The following is an 18,864-nucleotide window of genomic DNA, read 5'->3' as shown; positions in this document are numbered from 1 at the left end:
ATAGGGCAAGGAGAGTAAAATTTGGCAATTTGTAAATATAAGATCGATAGTACATCACAGTTTACTCTGTTTGGGTGGATAAGTCAGAATCATGAGAACAGAAATAGATATAGTCAACTATATAATATGTAGTCAAGTGGTTGACAACGTGTCTGGTACATTTGTGTACTTTTGATACTTTAATCTACAATGGTACCCTTGTGTATTCGACCAAACACAAATAAATGTTGTGACCACACACACACAACACACACACACACACACACATACATACATACATACATACAGACCAATACCCAAAAACTACTTTTTCGGACTCAGGGGACCTTGAAACGTATAGAAATGTAGAAATTGGGGTACTTAATTTTTTTCGGAAAGCAATATACTTTCCTTACCTATGGTAATAGGGCAAGAAAAGTAAAAAGTCGACAACAGAAGTTCAAAAACAGTTCAGTACAGATTGCCGGTACATTTTTGTAGCATCCCACTTTGTCACAGTATTCTGATACACAGATATCCATTCAGAAGTCATTTGCTGTCAACTTGATTTTCATCGTCTCAATGAAAGATTTGCAATGCAAGATTATTATGGAAATTCATTATGGAATTATTGAAAAATATAATTGATTATTTTAAACGAGAATGAACCGTTAATATTACATCAATAAACCTGTATCAGCTACCGTCTATAGAAGGTATATTGACAAGACGGAGGATCGGCAACGTTGCTCTCCTATCTTTCTCCACTGTCATTATAACATGGACCTCACTATCTTCACTCTGATATTAGGTTGTGGGTTCTGATTTTGAAATATTTTGTGAAAACCATCTCTTGGTTATATTTAAAAAAATAATAAATATGGTACGAAATACTAATATATTTCATACTGCGTATAGGCTATATTATTCAACTTGGTTGTTCTTAGAAGTAGAAATAAGGGAGTTACAGTAAATTAATTACTAGATGTGTTTTTAGACTCACAATTATGTGGTGAAGGAAAACTTTTTATAGATTGTCCAGTACCGCAATCATCCTGAAACACAATTTTTGTTAGGCTACCATGGAATCACATATTTGAAAGGAAAGCATAAATTGATATGACTGATAATAATTATGTGTGGATATCCCTCATATAATAAACTCATCAAATTGTGAATATAATGATGAATATTTGAATAATTATCACATAGGGTTCGTTATTTACATCAATATAATACACGAAATATGGTGTGTAAAGTGATTCATGATTGAGTCTTCATTAGTTCTATTTTATTTCAAATGAATGGAATTATGTGAACCTCTTTAGAAAAATTTATTGAGTCTGAGAATTAATTCATTAGTGATCTAAAAACTGGAATCTGAAATTCGAAATATTTCAAGAGAATGTGCCAAGATATACAAACATAATGCTCCTATTCTCAGTCCACCCAAAACTCTTAAATAATTTTATAATAATGTCTGATAATTAATAAATGTTTTTTAATTTTCTCTAGATCCAAATTATAAATATTTATTTATTTATTTATTTATTCCATTGACAATAATAATCATAATATTATAGATGAATCAAGGTAAATAATGTAGACTAATAAATAATTATTAGATTATAAAGATAAGATTATTATCTTGAGTGTTACCTGTTTTGCATTATTGTTTGAAGTAGATTCAAAATCATCCTTGATCGTATCACGCTTCTGAGAGTTACAAGAGCAAGGCATTTCAGGATTTGGTGGTGCCTGGAGTGAAAAAATGAAATTAGACCACAAAATAAACTTTCTCGATTCTGTTTGGATAATATATTTACTGTTAAGAGGTTGAAACTTACTAATACGCAGGGATGCCTTGAAATTCATGAGTGGAACCGGTTCAGCTCCCTTTTCTTTTAAGATACGTGAACTTGGAGAGCATATTCAAATATATAGCACAAAATCACTTGAAACTTTATAGGGGGCTCATCAAAATAAAATTTTGTAGGGTGTCCCAAATAAGATCAGAAGAGGTGTTTAATATATGACTATAATACTGATGACATTTTCTCAGGTTTCACAATATATCGGGGTATGATAGAATAAGCTGCTGTTTTTTTTTTCTAAATTTAGAATGGATCAGGTCTAGTGGTGGGGGAGGTCATCCCGCAATAAGTGACTTCTGTTATTCAGACCGAATATTTTTTTCCTTTTCTGCAGCTGATCTGTATTAATTTTCATCCAATTATTCAGAAACATAAAAAAATTTTGGAGTTTGTAAGAAGTAAAAGTTGAAAAATACCTGATTCTTATCCATCTTTTCGTGAACAAAACTAGATTTAGAGTTTTTTAAGTAGAGAAAGTTGGAAGAATACCCGATTCTGATCCTTATATTCAAAAACATAAATAAATTTCGAGTTTTGTAAGAAGTAAAAGTTGAAAAATACCTGATTCTGATCGAAATTCTCAAGCTGAGTAGAGCTTCTCCTCTGGGAGGATGACGATCTCCTCTGACCTTCTCCACAATTCTGCATATCAATATTGTCTGCTTCAGCTGCATTTGGCACTATATTGATCTCATTGCCAGTTTTTAACGTTGTCTCACTACTTTCAACTCTCTCACTGACCAGTTCTTTTGTACTGGCGGAATCTGAAAATAAAATTCAATACTCTATTTTTTATATTCAATACTATTTATTATATTCAATACTCTTTATTTAATTCATTACTCAAACGATTTTCATCTCAATTGATTTAAAAATCAATAGGTGGTACTCCAATAATTCTTTGTTCAACAATAATAATTGATATTCCATTCTATTTATATTATCATATTCAAATTATTATGGTCTGTAATTTGAAAATAAAATTCGATGAGTGGTAGGCCTACTCCAATTGATTACCCATTTCATAGGCTATATTGTTATACTCAAATTATTATCTTAGTCTGAGTAGAAAAGGTTTATAAATTGATAATTTTGTCAAAAGGCTATATCATACTAATATATGCTTCAAAACCTTTGGTAATTATAATATCATAGAGAAAAGATATAATAAGAAGATATCCCGTGGTATAGAGCGTTCATGATCTAATTTCCAATGTTACCTCTGATAGTCCTAACTCCTAATACTGTACTTCTTTTTCGTAAAGCTTATATTTGCTAATGTGTCAAACATCTCATCACATGTAGGCTATGTGACGATGGTAGTCTATCATACTGTGCCGTTCTTACACTCTTACCTCAAGAAAATACTAATAATAGACAGTAGTGGACTGTAATCGGCTTGAGTTGACAAAAATCGGCTTGAAATTTGGAAACAACCAATACCATGAGATATTACCAATAACATGAGATATTACCAATACCATGAGATATTACCAATACCAATATCTTTAGGCTGTATTATTTCCTCTATGCTTATACTGACTTGCATACTATGCATAGTCTTATTTCTAGAACGCTCTGATTTCTATCGAATCTATAATGAAACATCAAATCTTTATTTAATCCATTTAGGTTCAATGGTTCTATCAGATTCAATAAGTGTCTAAGAAGCCGGGCCCTATCCGCCCTATTAAGTCTATTAATGAGCCATCAAATCTTTATCGAATCTAAAAGCTCAATGGTCCATTAGATTCAAGAAGTATCCTAGAAACTGGCCCCAGTCTATTTTAAGATACCTTATTGGAAAAAAGGTGGACTACCTATAATTTAAAAATATTGTTAAAAAATATATCTCTCACCTTTTCTGAACGATCCAATTCTTTGAGTATCTTGACCTTCACAGCCGCATGTATTCTCAGGCTGGACAGGCTGGGAACGAAATAAAATAATATATTGTTTTAAAAATTTTAATAGTATAGATTGAATATGAAAGTCATCATTCTTTATATAATAATTATATATCTGTAAGACTTATTTTATTCAGGAAAGAAATGGTACAGGCTCATCCTCGTTTTCCCTTCATAGTCATAATATTATATTATGATTATAGTGTTTTGTACAATAAGTTGAATGGAATAAATTTAGTGATTCGCATGAAATTTTGATGTAGGTCTACATTATTCCCTAATTTATCGAAATGTAGTACCAATGATAATTGATAGTCATGAAGAAAAAAAAACATTGTTAGTTATTCGAAAGAAAATAATTTTTTTTAATAAAAAATGAATTATTTCACCCATGATTTTTCTCCTCATGACATTGGCTGAAAAATATATTTTTTTCTCTAATTGAAAAACAATAACTTTTATTTGTCTTATTAGAGTGTGAGAGAATGAAGATAATTAGAATATATCCATGCATTCCAGTTACCGCAGCATATTTTTTCAATTCTCACTCAATTTCCAAAATTCAATTTGTTGAATAGGAATTTATATTGTATGCTTTCTTCCTAATTGAGGAAAATAGTTCTATTTTTGTCACATCCACATTTAAAATGAAACTGTGTTTTCTCAACCCTTCATACATTGAATAGTGTAAGGTATAATGTTCATAAAGATATATTATAATAGATGAACTAGAATAATTAATTATTGAACTTACAGCAGGGATGGAAGATTTAGAATCCTGGCTTTTTCTTTCAGTAGAGTCTAGCTTGGAAGCTCTTTTTCCATTTGCACCAGCATTTCCTAAACAAGTATCGATACGGTACTGCTCAAAATTTCATATTTTTAAATTTAGTTGTTGAATTTGAAATGCAAATTTAGAATAGTTTCTACTTTCAAATTCTATATTCATATATTACCGGTACGGTATGTGTTATGAATCATAAATAGAAGTAAAAGCCAAAGAAGTATACTTTTCTACCTATCTGGTTTAATTTTACTTGACAAAACAATTTCAATGTTAATTGTTATGAAATGTCTCTTTCAACACTGATTTGTGTGATGTATATTGTTATATTATTGTATAATTCCATATTCTTGACTGTATAAACTTAAGGTTGTTTGTGTTCAATGAATTTGATGGCAATAATAAAATCCTATTTATTCATTTATATTATCGCATTTTTTATTATGATTACCGTAATCAATAATTCCATAAAGTGTTGAACTGTTTGTTTTCTGTATGAATTTTTAAGCTGCCTCAACACCAAAGTTATTGAAAAACGTTCATTTCTCCGTCCTTATAGATTCTATTATATTGAACATAACTTTTCATAGACATAATGAACATTATGTGTTTGTCAAGTTCCGTTCAATCTAATAAAATCTATAAGGACGAAAAAATAACCATTTTGTTAATAACTTTGGTGTAAACGCAGCTTTAATGAGTTTATTTCTTTATAAAATTGAACTAACTTGTCAATAAGAAAAATCTAATAATATTCTTGTACAAATAAAATAATAACTTGCTTACCAGTTGATGATTTCCTATGTCCATGTTTACAGCGAGAAACCTTTTCTTTTCCTGAACATTTACTTTTCTCTGAACTGTTGTTATCACACATAATCAAAAATTTTGAATTTCTAATCAATTTTGAGTTTTTCCTGTAATTCCTATTACAAATAACTAGATGTTTCAACTGTGATTAGGAATAAGTAGTCCAAAGATAATCAACAGTAAATTTTAACCCTTCTGTGAAAAAATCTTCTTTACTATTATAGACACATACCTTCCAATTTGAATTTAAATTCTGAATCCTTTTAAAATTTGATCCAAAACTAAAACACTGAGTTCTAATGATAGGCTACGTTTGTTTGACAGATGATTTTATTTTTGAAGACAAAGAAATTGATAGAAAAATACCATATATATGTTAAGCTATAGGAGCTTTTGAAGGTTTTTTAAATCTTGCTGAAACCATATAACTTTATTTAGCTTATGGTTTGATTTATAAAATAGCTAGCATAAATATTTATTGTATTTTCATGGTTGTATAGATAAATTGATTTTTTTAGGATGTGGAAGACTGACTGCTCATTTATCTCAAAATAATTTGACAATATTCATGCAAGAGCAAAGAGGTACAGTATGCAACTTTAAGGCCTTATTGTGCAAGAGGGTGGCAGAAATAGGCTCAGTTGTACTCAATTGACTGCTAAGTTTCAACTGTGAATGAAAATTACACATGAACCAATCAAAGAAATCTTTTTTTTGGAAAAGTCTTCTCTTATTGGCTTATATGCAATTTAATCATTAATATCGGGAACCGAGCTTCGCTCTGGAGTACAAAAGCATATAAAAATTATTACGAAAGAAGAAATTATATAACATTCTTACATAAATGTTCTATCTAATCACAGTAGATTGAGATCAATTCCCAGAGGAACGCAAAAATTTCCCTCACGAAGGCCCAGTTGCACAAAAGCCGGTTGAATTTTAATCCTGATTAACTTCAAGTGAACCAAATCAGAGAAGACCATTTCAAAAGATGGATCTTCTGGAATTAATCAGGATTCAAAATAACCCGGCTATTTTGCAACCGCCACTAAGTACACCTGATTGAATGATTACAAAAGTTTAACAGCTGAGTCATATAATTTTGACACAGTTCCACACACATGAACTCGCTCTCTCAATTCCATTAACCAACTACAGACGACGAAATAATTATTATAAGCTGTTTTTCCAAAGATGAATAAGATTTATCCTAGTTATCCTTTTAATGTCCTTCAGCGAGTTTTCCCAGGGATGAGACCTAGTGCAATCGAATCTTTCTATAACAGACCTACTATGTTCTGAATTTCGTGAGAATCGTTAGAGCCGTTTTCGAGATCCGGTGAAATGCAAACATATAAACATCTAAACATTCAAAATCCAAAAATCTCAACATCCAAACATATAAACAGAAGTTGCTCGTTTAATAGTATAGGATTATAATTTGAAAGGCTTTTCAGCAACCGGACCAGACTCTCTGGTTCACCTCCAAAATATGTAAATTAATGAAGCGCTGTAAACCTACTTTTAAGTTGAAAATACCTTCAGTGAAATTCACACATACAGCATTGGTTGACTAGAAAGCAAAACAGTATTGTTCGAGTGGAAAACAAGTGTTGTTGTTGTTATTTATGAGGACTACAGCAAGTAACCGTTTCCGCAAGGGTATAATAATTCATAGCTTGACAATCTGAAAACTTGACCTACAGATATGTTGAAGAATTCAAAATAGGCCTATAACAGGTCTTCCTATATACCAAACCTGCGCCTACAAAAAAAATGGCCGCCGTAATTTATGTGGTGGCCGGCATTAATATTTCAATCGGGAACTATACTCCGTACAAATTTACTTCAGTCTTGGGGGAATATGCAACGCAGAGAAGTGAATGGAGATCAGCCAATTACAGTGATTGATAGAAGCGCAGTTGCCAATTTGTCAGTCGTCTCACCGCTTTCAGGCAGGAAACTTCACATGTGTAACATGAGCACATGAGCAGTCACTAGAAGTTGGAAATCGCTGGGCGATTCAAAACGGCAACATCGCGCCTCTGTATCCCTCCCGCAGTATGCTTTCTCTGCTGCGCATGTCCATCCCAAGTCTGAAGTAATTATGTACAGAGTGTAGACGAACTGAGATTTCGACAAACTGAGACACTCTTTAACAGCTGATTAGAGATTTTTTTCCAAGTAGGAATTTTTATAAAACCACCACATACAGCGGCCATTTTTTTTCTAGGCTCAGGTCCGGTAGTATATAGGAGGTCCTGCTCATAAACAACCTCAGTAAATAAATAAAAATCAATATGCAAAATTTCATGGCTATCAGTCCAGTAATTCAGACGTGATGATAAAAAATAGGCGTATTCTCAAAAATATGTAGCTACTGTAGGCTACTTGATAAATTGAAATTGAAAATTAAAAATTTGACAAATGACAATTGTCACACACTACCACTACTTGATATTCTCAGTAGAAAATTAAATTAAGGCACGTTTTCAACTTATCAAAATGTTTTTATTAAGAATAGATGGACCTATTATAATATAGCTTCACAAGAAAATCCATAATAATACTAAAACATAGCCTATAGGCCTATGTGAAGAAGGAGTTCTTTCTATAAATTGGAAATAATATTGTTGAAATAACTTAATTTTTGAATTTCAGTTATCCTTATACACAACATATATATGACAGCATGAGAATACATTCAATATTATAATATCTTGAATGATAGGCCTATATCTCTCCACACGAGAACATTCATTTTAACATTCTTCATAATAGAAAAATAATATTTATAGTATAAGCTATATTATAAAATGATATTTCCCAGTTTTCCAGTATAAGTGCTTTAACAAACAATTTTTTTGCAACCAGAAAGATCTCTTATTAGCCTTATTAGTCCATCACAACAAAGTAATAAGAAAATTCATTGAATAAGCAGTACCTATATAGGCCTAAACCGATGAGTAATTTGGGCTTTTAAGTTCATGAACTATTATATAACTACATTTGATTCATTAAAATATGTTCCTTGGCCATAAACCTCCAATTATGAATCTTAGAGTCTCTCTCGATTATTTAAAGTCTTATTAATTTACATAGAAGTTAGCCTGTCTCATCATCATTCTTATCTATGAATGAATATCGAGTGAATCAGACGTGCTGATTGAATGGTGATTTCATTCCCTCATCTTCAGCTGAATGAATCAATGAATATTGAGTGAATCAGACGTGCTGCATAGATGAATTGGTCTGGAACTCTTTAGGGAAGCCCCGATCCAGAGGTACATTGTCGTAGGTGGAGACACTAGCTCTATGATCGCCATATTGTGTTGAAGAGCTACGCAGTCTCTCATAAGAAGTGCCTGCCTTCTCTTTCATCTAGATTTAGTGGCTCGTTCACATCAAGGTCTGAAAAACGTGGAAAATTGTCAGATTCTAACATAAATTACATTCTAAAATGAATATTTATAGGCTCAGTTTAACGCCTTGAAGATAGGGTCTGAAATACGTGGAGAATTGACAGATTCTTAGATGAATAATATTGGTTCTAAAATGAACATTCACAGGCTCAGTTTAACCATGGAGAAAAAAATAACACAAAAGTAGATATCCCATGGTATTGGGCGTTTATGTTCCAATTTCCAATGCTGAAGCTGATAGTCCTAAAAAGCTATAGTGAGGTTCACGTTATAATGGCAGTGGTAAAGATAGAAGAATAGCGATGCTGATTCTCTGCATTAATTTATTATATTTCTACACTGTCAAAAACATAATTGGCATCGTTGTGGACCTAGAAAAGGATAGCACCACCGGCTTTGTCGAATGATAGACAAGGATAGCAAAACCAAAGTTGATCAAATACTGTCATTATAACGTGGATCTCACTATAGGCGCACACACCAGTTAGTCAAGACAAGACAAGACATGATCAGACACGATACTTCACATAGTTGCTTATGAAGACATGTCTAATTGCAATGACTAATCAGTGTGAGTTGCGTCATAAGCAACAATGTGAAGTATTGTGACTGATCATGTCTTGTCTTGTCTTGACTAACTGGTGTGCGCCTAGCCTAATACTTCTTTCTCATGTAGCTATGTGACACTGATAGTCTCTCTTACTGTGACGTTCTTACACTCTCACCCCAACAAAACAGTAATATAAGAGACCATTGAAGTTGTCTATTTCATTTGTAATCACCCGGTATATAGTTAGATGACTAAGCTATACCTTCAAGCGTTTGGAAGCATGATGCCTCCTTCATTTATCGTCGCCATTGAATATCGGGCAAGAAGTCAGACGCCAAGACAGACTTATATGGGAAAACATCGACTTTCATTGCATTATATCTTTCGACATACTTGATGGATTAACTGTTCATTATCGTTTAAACTAATCAATTATATTTTATCAAGCAATAAATTACCGTATATTTTTCAATAATTTCATAATGAATTTTCATAATTAGGATGAAAAATATTTTGTCAATTAATTATCAATTCTAGATTGTTAAAAGACGATCTGACAACAGAGCAAAGCGATAAAGAAATAGCGCTATTTTCATTGTTGATTGATAGACAAGGATAGCAATAGCCTACCATTGCTAATAGAACACTGTCATTATAACGTGCATCTCACTATAGGATCTATCTCCACCTCATACTGGCTTATACACTACTAATTTACATAATGACAGTATTGTTATGTTATTCAACATATTTTACAAAGCATGATAAAATAATCAATGGGAATAGAGATCTAATGCAATTTGAATAACGATAATGATATAATATTGTGATGTAACTACATAAATCGGTGGTGTTTCAAAAAACAATTGTCGATTCTCTGAAAAAAGATATAAAAATTTTATATATGATTATTTGTTGAAACACCGCCGATCTATGTAGTTACATCATTGTATTATCGTTATTCAAAATCTTTATTCTATGGTCCATGAAATATCATCCTTTCCATGATGGGAAGGTTCGTGGGTTTATCCCATCAACACACGACCGGGAGATTATTGTTTCTTTGGAGATGATAATATCAGTCACATGACGTATAAGAAATTTTAATTCAAGTAGTCTTAGATTTGGATTTGTTTTTGATTGCTCCTCATAGATTCAGAGAGAGTTGAGATATTGTCCAAAATCCCACTTTATTTCAATAAAAATTATTTTATTATTATTATAAACTTACAGCTGATGATGTGTGAGCACACACGAAAGCATGCTCCTGTAAAATAATAATAAAAAATGGATTTTTTGACAATATCCCAAGTCCCTTCAATTGTTGAAAAGTTCCACAACATCAAAATTCACTCTACATACTTTATTAGAGATTACTTATTATATACTAGAAAAAATGTTATTATTTATTAGATACCTTATTTGGAATTGTATAATTGAGAAGGTTCTGACTCACCCTTCAGAAATACTAATCTGTTATTCCTTAATGTTAACAGGATGAATATAAGAAATCCCAAGAAAAGCATCATACCCAGCAATAGCATCATTCTGAACGTGTTTGTCTGTAAAGAGAAATTTAGAAATCAAAACAAATTTTTTATTTCGCCACATAAAAAAGTAGTAAGAAACTCATACCCAGTCATCATTCAAACATGTTTGTCTCTAAAAAAATGAGAAATCGAATGAAATTTATAATTTCATATAATAATAAATCTTAATACAAAGTCCAGCAAAATAATAATCAATCCTTTGGCTATAGTAGAGCCTATACACGAGAATGAATTTAGTAAACTAAAGATACTCTTAATGGAGAATTTCGTTCAAATGAAACCTTAATTTGTCAAATCAAAATCACTCCATTAGTATTTCTTCATACTAGTGAAATTCTTAGATTAACACGTTGACTACCAAACAATATTTTTCATGACACCTCTTCCATATTCAGCTAACATGATTTCCCATTATTTTTCATTCTACCTTTTTACTTTATATTTTCATAACATTTTCGTTACACTGTGATTCAGGTTTTGGGGTTCCAGGCCACTCACATTATTTTTCCTGTTTTTCATTCAATTAGCTCTCTATATTCAGCTTCTACAAAATTCAAATTTGAATGAAATGTTCACATTATCGTAGAGAAAAGATAGCATCAGTTGTTATCTTATGCTATATTATCTCTGTCATTATGCAATTTTTTTCTAAAAATTCATGTGTCGTTTTCCATATTTATGGACTGATAGATTTGAACAGCATAGGTGCGTGCTTATACTGTCATGAAATTTAAATTTGAATTATTAACCCCAGAAAGGTAAATGTAATGGTAATTCATTGTAAACCCCAGAACCTGATTCAATTATGGTAACGTGGTGATTCCATGGAAATAATTATGAATAAATCAAGGAGTGTCACTTACCTTTTTATCATTGTCATACACTTGTTCCCAGTCTCTCTTGACTACCAACTCAGTGGATCTGACATGGTAAGAGCGGCTGTCCATATGTTTGCATAAACATGTGTAAATACCCTGCTCTTTCACTGTTATATTCTGGAACAATCATAAATAGAATAATGTTATGGAATATGTTAATAGGATGAGATAGGAAATCTGGAACCCATTATCATTAACATTTCTATACATGAACAAAATATCTTCTTAAAATGTATAAATTCAGGGCTACGTTCTTTTATTTGTAGAATAGAATTACAGTACCCTTTGAGATTAATAAAATAATAGATTAAAAATACAACAAATAGTTCCAGAGTTCACACCATCGTCAGGTTGTGAAAATAAATTTCTAATAAACGTCTACTAATATGAGTAGTTTTGTTTCGAAACTATTTGTTGTATTCTTAATCTATTATTATTTTATTAATTTCAAAAGGTACTATAATTCTATTTAATGAATTATGAACAATAGAACTTGTCTCCTCATTCGTGTATCTCCTATCCTGCACATGTAGAAACTGATTCCTTTCTTTATGAATCAAACATTTTATCTTCAAATTTCTGTATAATGTTATTTTTCAAGTGTTTTAAAATCTATTTGTTTTATGTTCATATTAGTACCGGTAATATGGTAATAATATGGTAATATACAGGTGCATGTATCATCAATACGTGTATACATGTATTGATAATACATGTATTGTATACATGTATTGATTGTATATTACCACATTACCATGTTATTACATGTATACATGTATTGATAATACATGTACCTGTATATTACCATATTACCGGTACTAATATGAACAGGAAACATGACACAAATAGATTTTAAAACACTTGAAACATAACATTATACAGAAATTTGAAGATAAAATATTTGATTCATGAAGAAAGGAATGGGTTTCTACATGTGCAGGATAGGAGATACACGAAAGAGGCATCATCACTTATGATCTAATAAACTGATATAACTTACAGATTAACTGGCAAGATTCTTGAGTTTACTCTGGGCATGGATAGGGTAAAGGCTCATTTTTATAAATCCAAATCAATGAATTCTAATTTGATAATTGATACAAATTTATTCAACTTGTGATTACGTAAGTATAAAAGCCCAACCAAACAGAGATTTCTTCAAGTGATTTTGTAGATTAATTTGCAGCATGCGCAAATCACAAAGACAGGTTGCAGTTTCGAGATCATATCCTTCTTCTTTGCTGGGCATTTTCAACTTTGATGGAAATTATCCACATAATTTTGACAGAATTGTGAATAATTATTATTCTATTTTTTATGTTTCCTGACATCAGCAGATTGCTTTTTACAACATAATAAATTATAAATTGGTTATGGTTTGAATTATTTAAATGATTGCATCTGTTGGTTTGAATTATGAAAAAAATTCAACAATATTCTTATATATTGTCAAGCTTATCAGAAGATTCAATTATTGTTTCTATATTTATTGTTATTGGCTATCACGGGAATTATTTTTTTATTGTTGCTTGTGTTACAGTACCTAGTTACAGTTTATTTATATTATGTGCCCTTGTTTGTGAACTAAAACTGTAGAAATTCAACATTCTCTTATCTTGTGGCCTACTGTATCTATAATTATTATTGTTATTGTAGGCCTATTAACCCCTCCTCTAAACTTGTTCAATATTAAAACCCTCCAATATTTAACTTCTCTTCTATCCAGACTTGTTCAATATTAAAGGAGTTATTTTCAGGGAAATGTATTGTAAAATACACACTTTCTGAAAATAGATTAACATATTTTGGACTATGTGTAACCTTCTCTAAATCTGGTAGAGGAATAGCATAAGGTTACCTTATTTTTTTCTCTCCTTATCATTTTTGATGATGTACATAGGCGGCTACTTATTATTGTATCAATCAATAAATAATAAAGATAAAAATTGAATTGAATTGACTGATTGAGTCTCACCTTTATCAGCAGTTTTCCGTTGAGCATATCTCCCTTGTACTTATTGGCATCAACATACAAGTAACTGTTAGGACCAATGACAAAGTTATTGTTGATCACCCAGAACTGGAAGCGGTGGTCGTCGTCATTGCATCCACATTTCAACTCGTGATTAGCGCCGATTTCAACTTCTTTCACGTGAATGTCATCCTCTGCTCCATCTCCAGAAGTGATGAGACCGTTACAGCCGATTAGTGCCAAGAAAAGGAGGTAAAATACGCGAACCAAGTGTGACGACATCATCTGAAAAAACATTAAACAAATAACATTACAATTAGGTTTGTAAGTTTTTCATCAAATTCGTGCTACTAGGCAATATTCTTCTGTTCTCATTATGAATAAGTATCTCTATATTTCTTCAATGTTGTTTTCCATCATGAACTGCTTATTATTAAATCACTTTTTGCTTTCAGAAAAAAACGACTAGCAATCAGATATTTTACAATAAATGAATTAATCACTCATCTGCCATGGCGGACTTGCCGAAAGATCTCGTTGTCACAGTGAGTGATTAATTCATTTATTGTAAAATATCTGACTGCTAGTCGTTTTTTCTAAAAGCGAAAAGTATCACCTATATCTTGCCTGATAAACTATCAGAAATTCGTAAGCATATTGAACTATTGTTACAAACCGTTCCTATACGATGTCTGAAGCTCCCTCCGTCAAACACTAAAATATAGCGATGTGATTCCTACAGAGAATCAAACGCTGGAAGCCTTCTAAGAACAGTGTAAGCGTGCACATTGTTCAATCAAATTCTGAACTCCAGAACAGACTGCTGTACACTCTAAACAGTGAACACTGAACAGTGAACACTGAACAGTGAACACTGAACAGTGAACACTGAACAGTGAACACTGAACAGTAAACAATGAACAGTGTGAAGCTTCATCATGGAAAAAATATAGCATAAGGAAATATCCCATGGTTTGTAGAATTCATCCAGATTTTTGAAGTTTTGTATAAAGTTGTGTTGTGAATCAAGTTGAGTTGATACTGTATCATATTGTGTTGATACTGTATCAAATTCTGAACTCCAGAACAGACTGTATATACTGTAGCAGTGTAAAGCTATACAATAGAGAAAAGATAGCATAAGAAGATATCCCATGGTTTGTAGTATAAACCATATAGAACTCATTCAATGTTTGGAAGTTCTGTATTAAATTATGGTGTTGAGTATCAAGTTGAGATGATAATGTATCATATTGTGCTTATAATGTGTGGTGATGCTGTATCATTTATGACAATACCATAGAGAAAAGATAGCATAAAAAGATATCCCATGGTTTGTAAAATAAATTCAAAGTTTGGAAGCTTTGTATCAAACTATGTTGTTGTGTATCATATGTTTATGTTGTTGACATGATACTGTATCATATTGTGTTGATACTGTATAATGTGTGGTGATGCTGTATCATTTATAATAATAGCATACAGAAAAGATAGTATCTAATATTATAAGAAGATATCCCATGGTATATTGAACGTTTAGGATAGGAAGCCGATAGTCAACGTAGCGGTTTTTCGTGGAGCTATGTGACGCTGGTAGTCTCTCATACTGTGCCGTTCTTACACTCTCACCCCAACAACACAGTAATTATAAACAGTAGTCGACAGTGATCGGCTTGAGTTAACAAGAAATCGGTTTGTAATTTGGAACATGAACGACCTATACCATGGGATATCTATCTACTTATGCAATATTTTTTCTATGGCTAAACACTGTGTTTTATGTGGTCGAGAGACTTGGGTTCAATTTTGGCAAAATTGAGAAATTCTAGGTTTTTTCAAATTTTGAACATAATATATCATATACCGGTATACACTGAGGTTAATGACATTGGATAGACTGTTCTGTCATGTTGTAACACAATAATAAACCGCTTCAACCTATATTATATGAGATATCTAGAATTTTATTATCAACTGCTGGCTAATTTCATTGATCTCATTCTCAAATTAAAATACAGAAAACCGAATTGATGTGAACAAACTTATATAAGAGAGAATTAAGGAAAAATTCCTTCTCAACTACGTGCATGAGACACCTTGAATTTTATTATTAACTCCTCAATAAGATACTCGATTCTCAAATATAAACAAATGCTCGAATTCTCAAATGAAAATAAATTGATATAAACAAACTTATATAAGAAAAAAGTGGGAAACCCCTTCTCTAGTTTGTAACAGCTGTGTCTAGTTTGAAAGTTGTGTGTATATTTTTGGCTTCAAAATTTTCTGAAATAACTTAATTTATTCAAAGTGCGGTGATATTAAGTGCAAATTTGACTATAATTTGGTATTTTAATCATTCTAAAATCAAAATTTCTAGCTAATATATATTCTTGGACAGAACTTTGAACTTTAAATTTCCTCAGTAAGAACATAACCTATTTTTTCGGACAATTTCATTATTTATCAAAATTTGGGAACAGAATAGTTTTGGGCTATGCCTGTTGTTTTATCCCAATCATGAATATGATTTGTAATTATATCAACGAATAAATAAATAAATAAATATTAACCTTTAATTGCTCCACCTTACATTTTATTATTAACTCCTGAATAATTTTCTTGATTTCATGTTTAAATGATAAAATCGACAAATAAATTTATATAAACAAACTTATCTTAGAAAAAAGTGGGAAAAGAATTATTCTCTACTAACCTTTAACTGCTCCAATTTACATTTTATTATGAACTCCTAAATAATTATCTTGATTCCATATCCAAATGAGCAAATGCTGAAATGGACAAATAAATTCATATAAACAAACTTATATTAGTGAAAAAATCCTTTTCTATTAATCTTGAATTGCTCCACCTGACATTTTATTTTCAACTCCTGAATAAGTTTCTTGATTCCATGCTCAAATAAACAAATGCTCAAATAGACCTAATATATTGATGTAAACACATTATACAGAAAATTACGAAAAGTTTTTCTCTACTGACCTTAAATTGCTGCTATTTGGAATTCCTTTAATCACACAAATAGTTTGACCAAACACTGAATGAACTGCCTTGCTCTTGATCACACTTTAGCCTAATAAAACCCCACTACAATAGTCTTCTTATCACTCGATGTTGTAATAATTATGGATAAACTGATTTTATGTGCATTTGTTTTTTTTAAATCACTGAAAAATTCTACATCAATGGTTTATGACCTGATACATCAATAAAAGTAATTGATGAATAATCAATTTATCGGATAATCGAGTTGTAAAAGTAAATATAAAGAGTTAAAGAGTAAATTATAAAAATAATCGGTCATAAAGTAATTATGACCTGATACATCAATAAAAGTATTTTTTTACATTTTATAGAAATATTACCAAACTGTTATTGCCTTGTATAATATAACCACAGTTTTTTCCCTTTGTGGGAAAAAGTTTGGTTGGAGTTAACAAGTTTTGAAATTAGACAACTCGATTATCCGATAAATTGATTATTTGATAAATTGATTATTCACCTTCAAACCAAATCACTCATACATCAAAAATGAATTTGCGTTTTCAACATTGACGTAAGACACAATTATTCAACGAAGTATTGACATTTAGCACGTTAAACGTTCACCTGATGATGATTATAACACGAGTGAAGGTTCAAAAAAGAGTTGGCCCAAAATAGAAAGACTTTCTGTAAAATTGCCAACGCTCTGCTCAGCTGTTTTCTCTGCCCATTCATACGTTCAAGTGGTGTAATGAACTTGGGGGGGAATGAACAATTAATTAATGGATTGTGGAGTAGATTGGAAACTGATTCATTTTCAAGTGCCGTTGATTTACATATTAGATCGAAGAAGTGATTGAAAATTAATGATTCATTCTCAAGGAGTGGTGATTCACTTTAATCTGTATACATGGACACTATCACACTGTGATGAGAACGGTACTCTTGTATAAGTGTCCGTTATAGATCACAAATTTAATGTGCATACAGTCTGTATAAAATAAGTTGATATTTGAAGAAAATGTCCGTGAAAATGCCAAATTAAGCGAATTTTGAATCATTCTCTGCGATCCAATATTACCGAATGTATTAAAATTGTCAACTATGCATAGACCATGTTGTCGAATTGAATATATCCTGTCATACGAGCTGATAGAAGAATCATGTACATAGGCTAATGAAACTCATGCGTATTAATTTAATGACTGTTAATATTATGAATCACTACGCTATGAGTAATCGTATGATGCTTGAATGATGTTTTTGGTTGAGAAAACGCATGTTTACACATAAGTGTTTGTTTTTTATACAGAAACTAGCTTACCCGGCGAACTTCGTACCGCCAAAAAGTCAATGTATCTCATGTCACACTTGACTTTATTTGGTGAAACATGAAATTTATCTAACATATTTTCATTAACATCTAAATACGGACTTTCTATGTGCTTAAAACTACCGTTTTAATACCAGTAAACATTTTTATCACAGAGTGACGTGTTTATTACAGCTGGTAAGTTTAGATGCTAAATCGTGTTATCACAACATGATCTTGAATCATGATAATCTTCCCGATCTACGTTAGCCGCTCAGCCGACAATTACGAAAACATAGGTCTGTGAATGGATGATATATAATTATTATTAGCCCCCCTATTAAAATTTCTGGTCAGAACCATCCCCAATATTCACACAACATATTCCCAAAGTTTCATCCGTTCTGTCGAGTAGTTTCGAGTCTATAGAGAACAACAAACTAACACACAAACATACATTCATTTTTTATATATATAGAATATATAGACTAGCAGGTAACCCGTGCTCCGCAAGGGTCCAATTAGAAACTTGACGTAATGAAATCTTTAAGAATTGAAAATAGGCCTATACCCATTCTCTGTGAATAAAGAATCTATACGCAGAATTTCAAGTTAATAAGTCCAGTAGTTGATGATGCGTCATTCGTGCATCTCCTATCCCGTACGTGTATAAGCCAGTCCTCTCCTTATTATACTAGTAGTTCTGTGAACAGTAAACCTCACGCAGTATTCTCATCCACAAGTACCTCATTGAAACTATAGACCCTATGGAAATACAGCAATAGACTGGCTTCTCCACACAACTGTGTAATCACTTGTC

At 31.6% G+C, this 18,864-nt stretch overlaps 2 protein-coding genes across 7 annotated transcripts in view; both read right to left on the bottom strand.

Moving 5' to 3' along the window:
• The window catches only part of LOC111056397, a 35,652-nt gene extending 30,000 nt beyond the window's left edge, over positions 1–5,652 (bottom strand). The window contains exons 1-6 of one of the 3 annotated variants that reach the window (XM_039422148.1): positions 5,331–5,652; positions 4,515–4,600; positions 3,713–3,782; positions 2,415–2,617; positions 1,639–1,737; positions 983–1,034 (exon numbers count right to left, since the gene is read on the bottom strand). In XM_039422148.1, the coding sequence (XP_039278082.1) occupies positions 983–1,034; positions 1,639–1,737; positions 2,415–2,617; positions 3,713–3,782; positions 4,515–4,600; positions 5,331–5,421 (601 nt within the window). In that variant the 5' untranslated portion in view covers positions 5,422–5,652. The remainder of the gene's footprint in view (positions 1–982; positions 1,035–1,638; positions 1,738–2,414; positions 2,618–3,712; positions 3,783–4,514; positions 4,601–5,330) is intronic. The other 2 variants (XM_039422147.1, XM_039422149.1) reach the window with 2 other exon arrangements.
• Positions 5,653–7,756: 2,104 nt separating this feature from the next.
• Positions 7,757–17,396, bottom strand: LOC111061658. Of its 4 annotated transcripts, none has more exons than XM_039422145.1 (6): positions 17,250–17,396; positions 16,730–16,944; positions 13,730–14,011; positions 11,740–11,871; positions 10,783–10,888; positions 7,757–8,765 (listed from the first exon to the last, which is right to left on the bottom strand). In XM_039422145.1, the coding sequence occupies exons 3-6, from the start codon at positions 14,009–14,011 to the stop codon at positions 8,707–8,709; spliced, it is 579 nt and encodes a 192-aa protein (XP_039278079.1). In that variant the 5' UTR covers positions 16,730–16,944; positions 17,250–17,396; the 3' UTR covers positions 7,757–8,706. The 4 variants fall into 4 exon arrangements, with proteins under 4 accessions (XP_039278079.1, XP_039278080.1, XP_039278077.1 ...); XM_039422146.1 differs by having other exon boundaries at positions 16,730–16,924; positions 17,250–17,392; XM_039422143.1 differs by lacking the exon at positions 16,730–16,944 and adding an exon at positions 16,443–16,518 and having other exon boundaries at positions 7,841–8,765; positions 17,250–17,362.
• Between the last annotated feature and the right edge of the window lie 1,468 nt (positions 17,397–18,864).

Source organism: Nilaparvata lugens, chromosome 2 (genome assembly GCF_014356525.2).
Source record: "Nilaparvata lugens isolate BPH chromosome 2, ASM1435652v1, whole genome shotgun sequence".
NCBI lineage: Eukaryota > Metazoa > Arthropoda > Insecta > Hemiptera > Delphacidae > Nilaparvata > Nilaparvata lugens.
The sequence above is the reverse complement of the archived record's forward strand: the minus strand, read 5'-3'. Positions and strand labels throughout refer to the sequence as shown.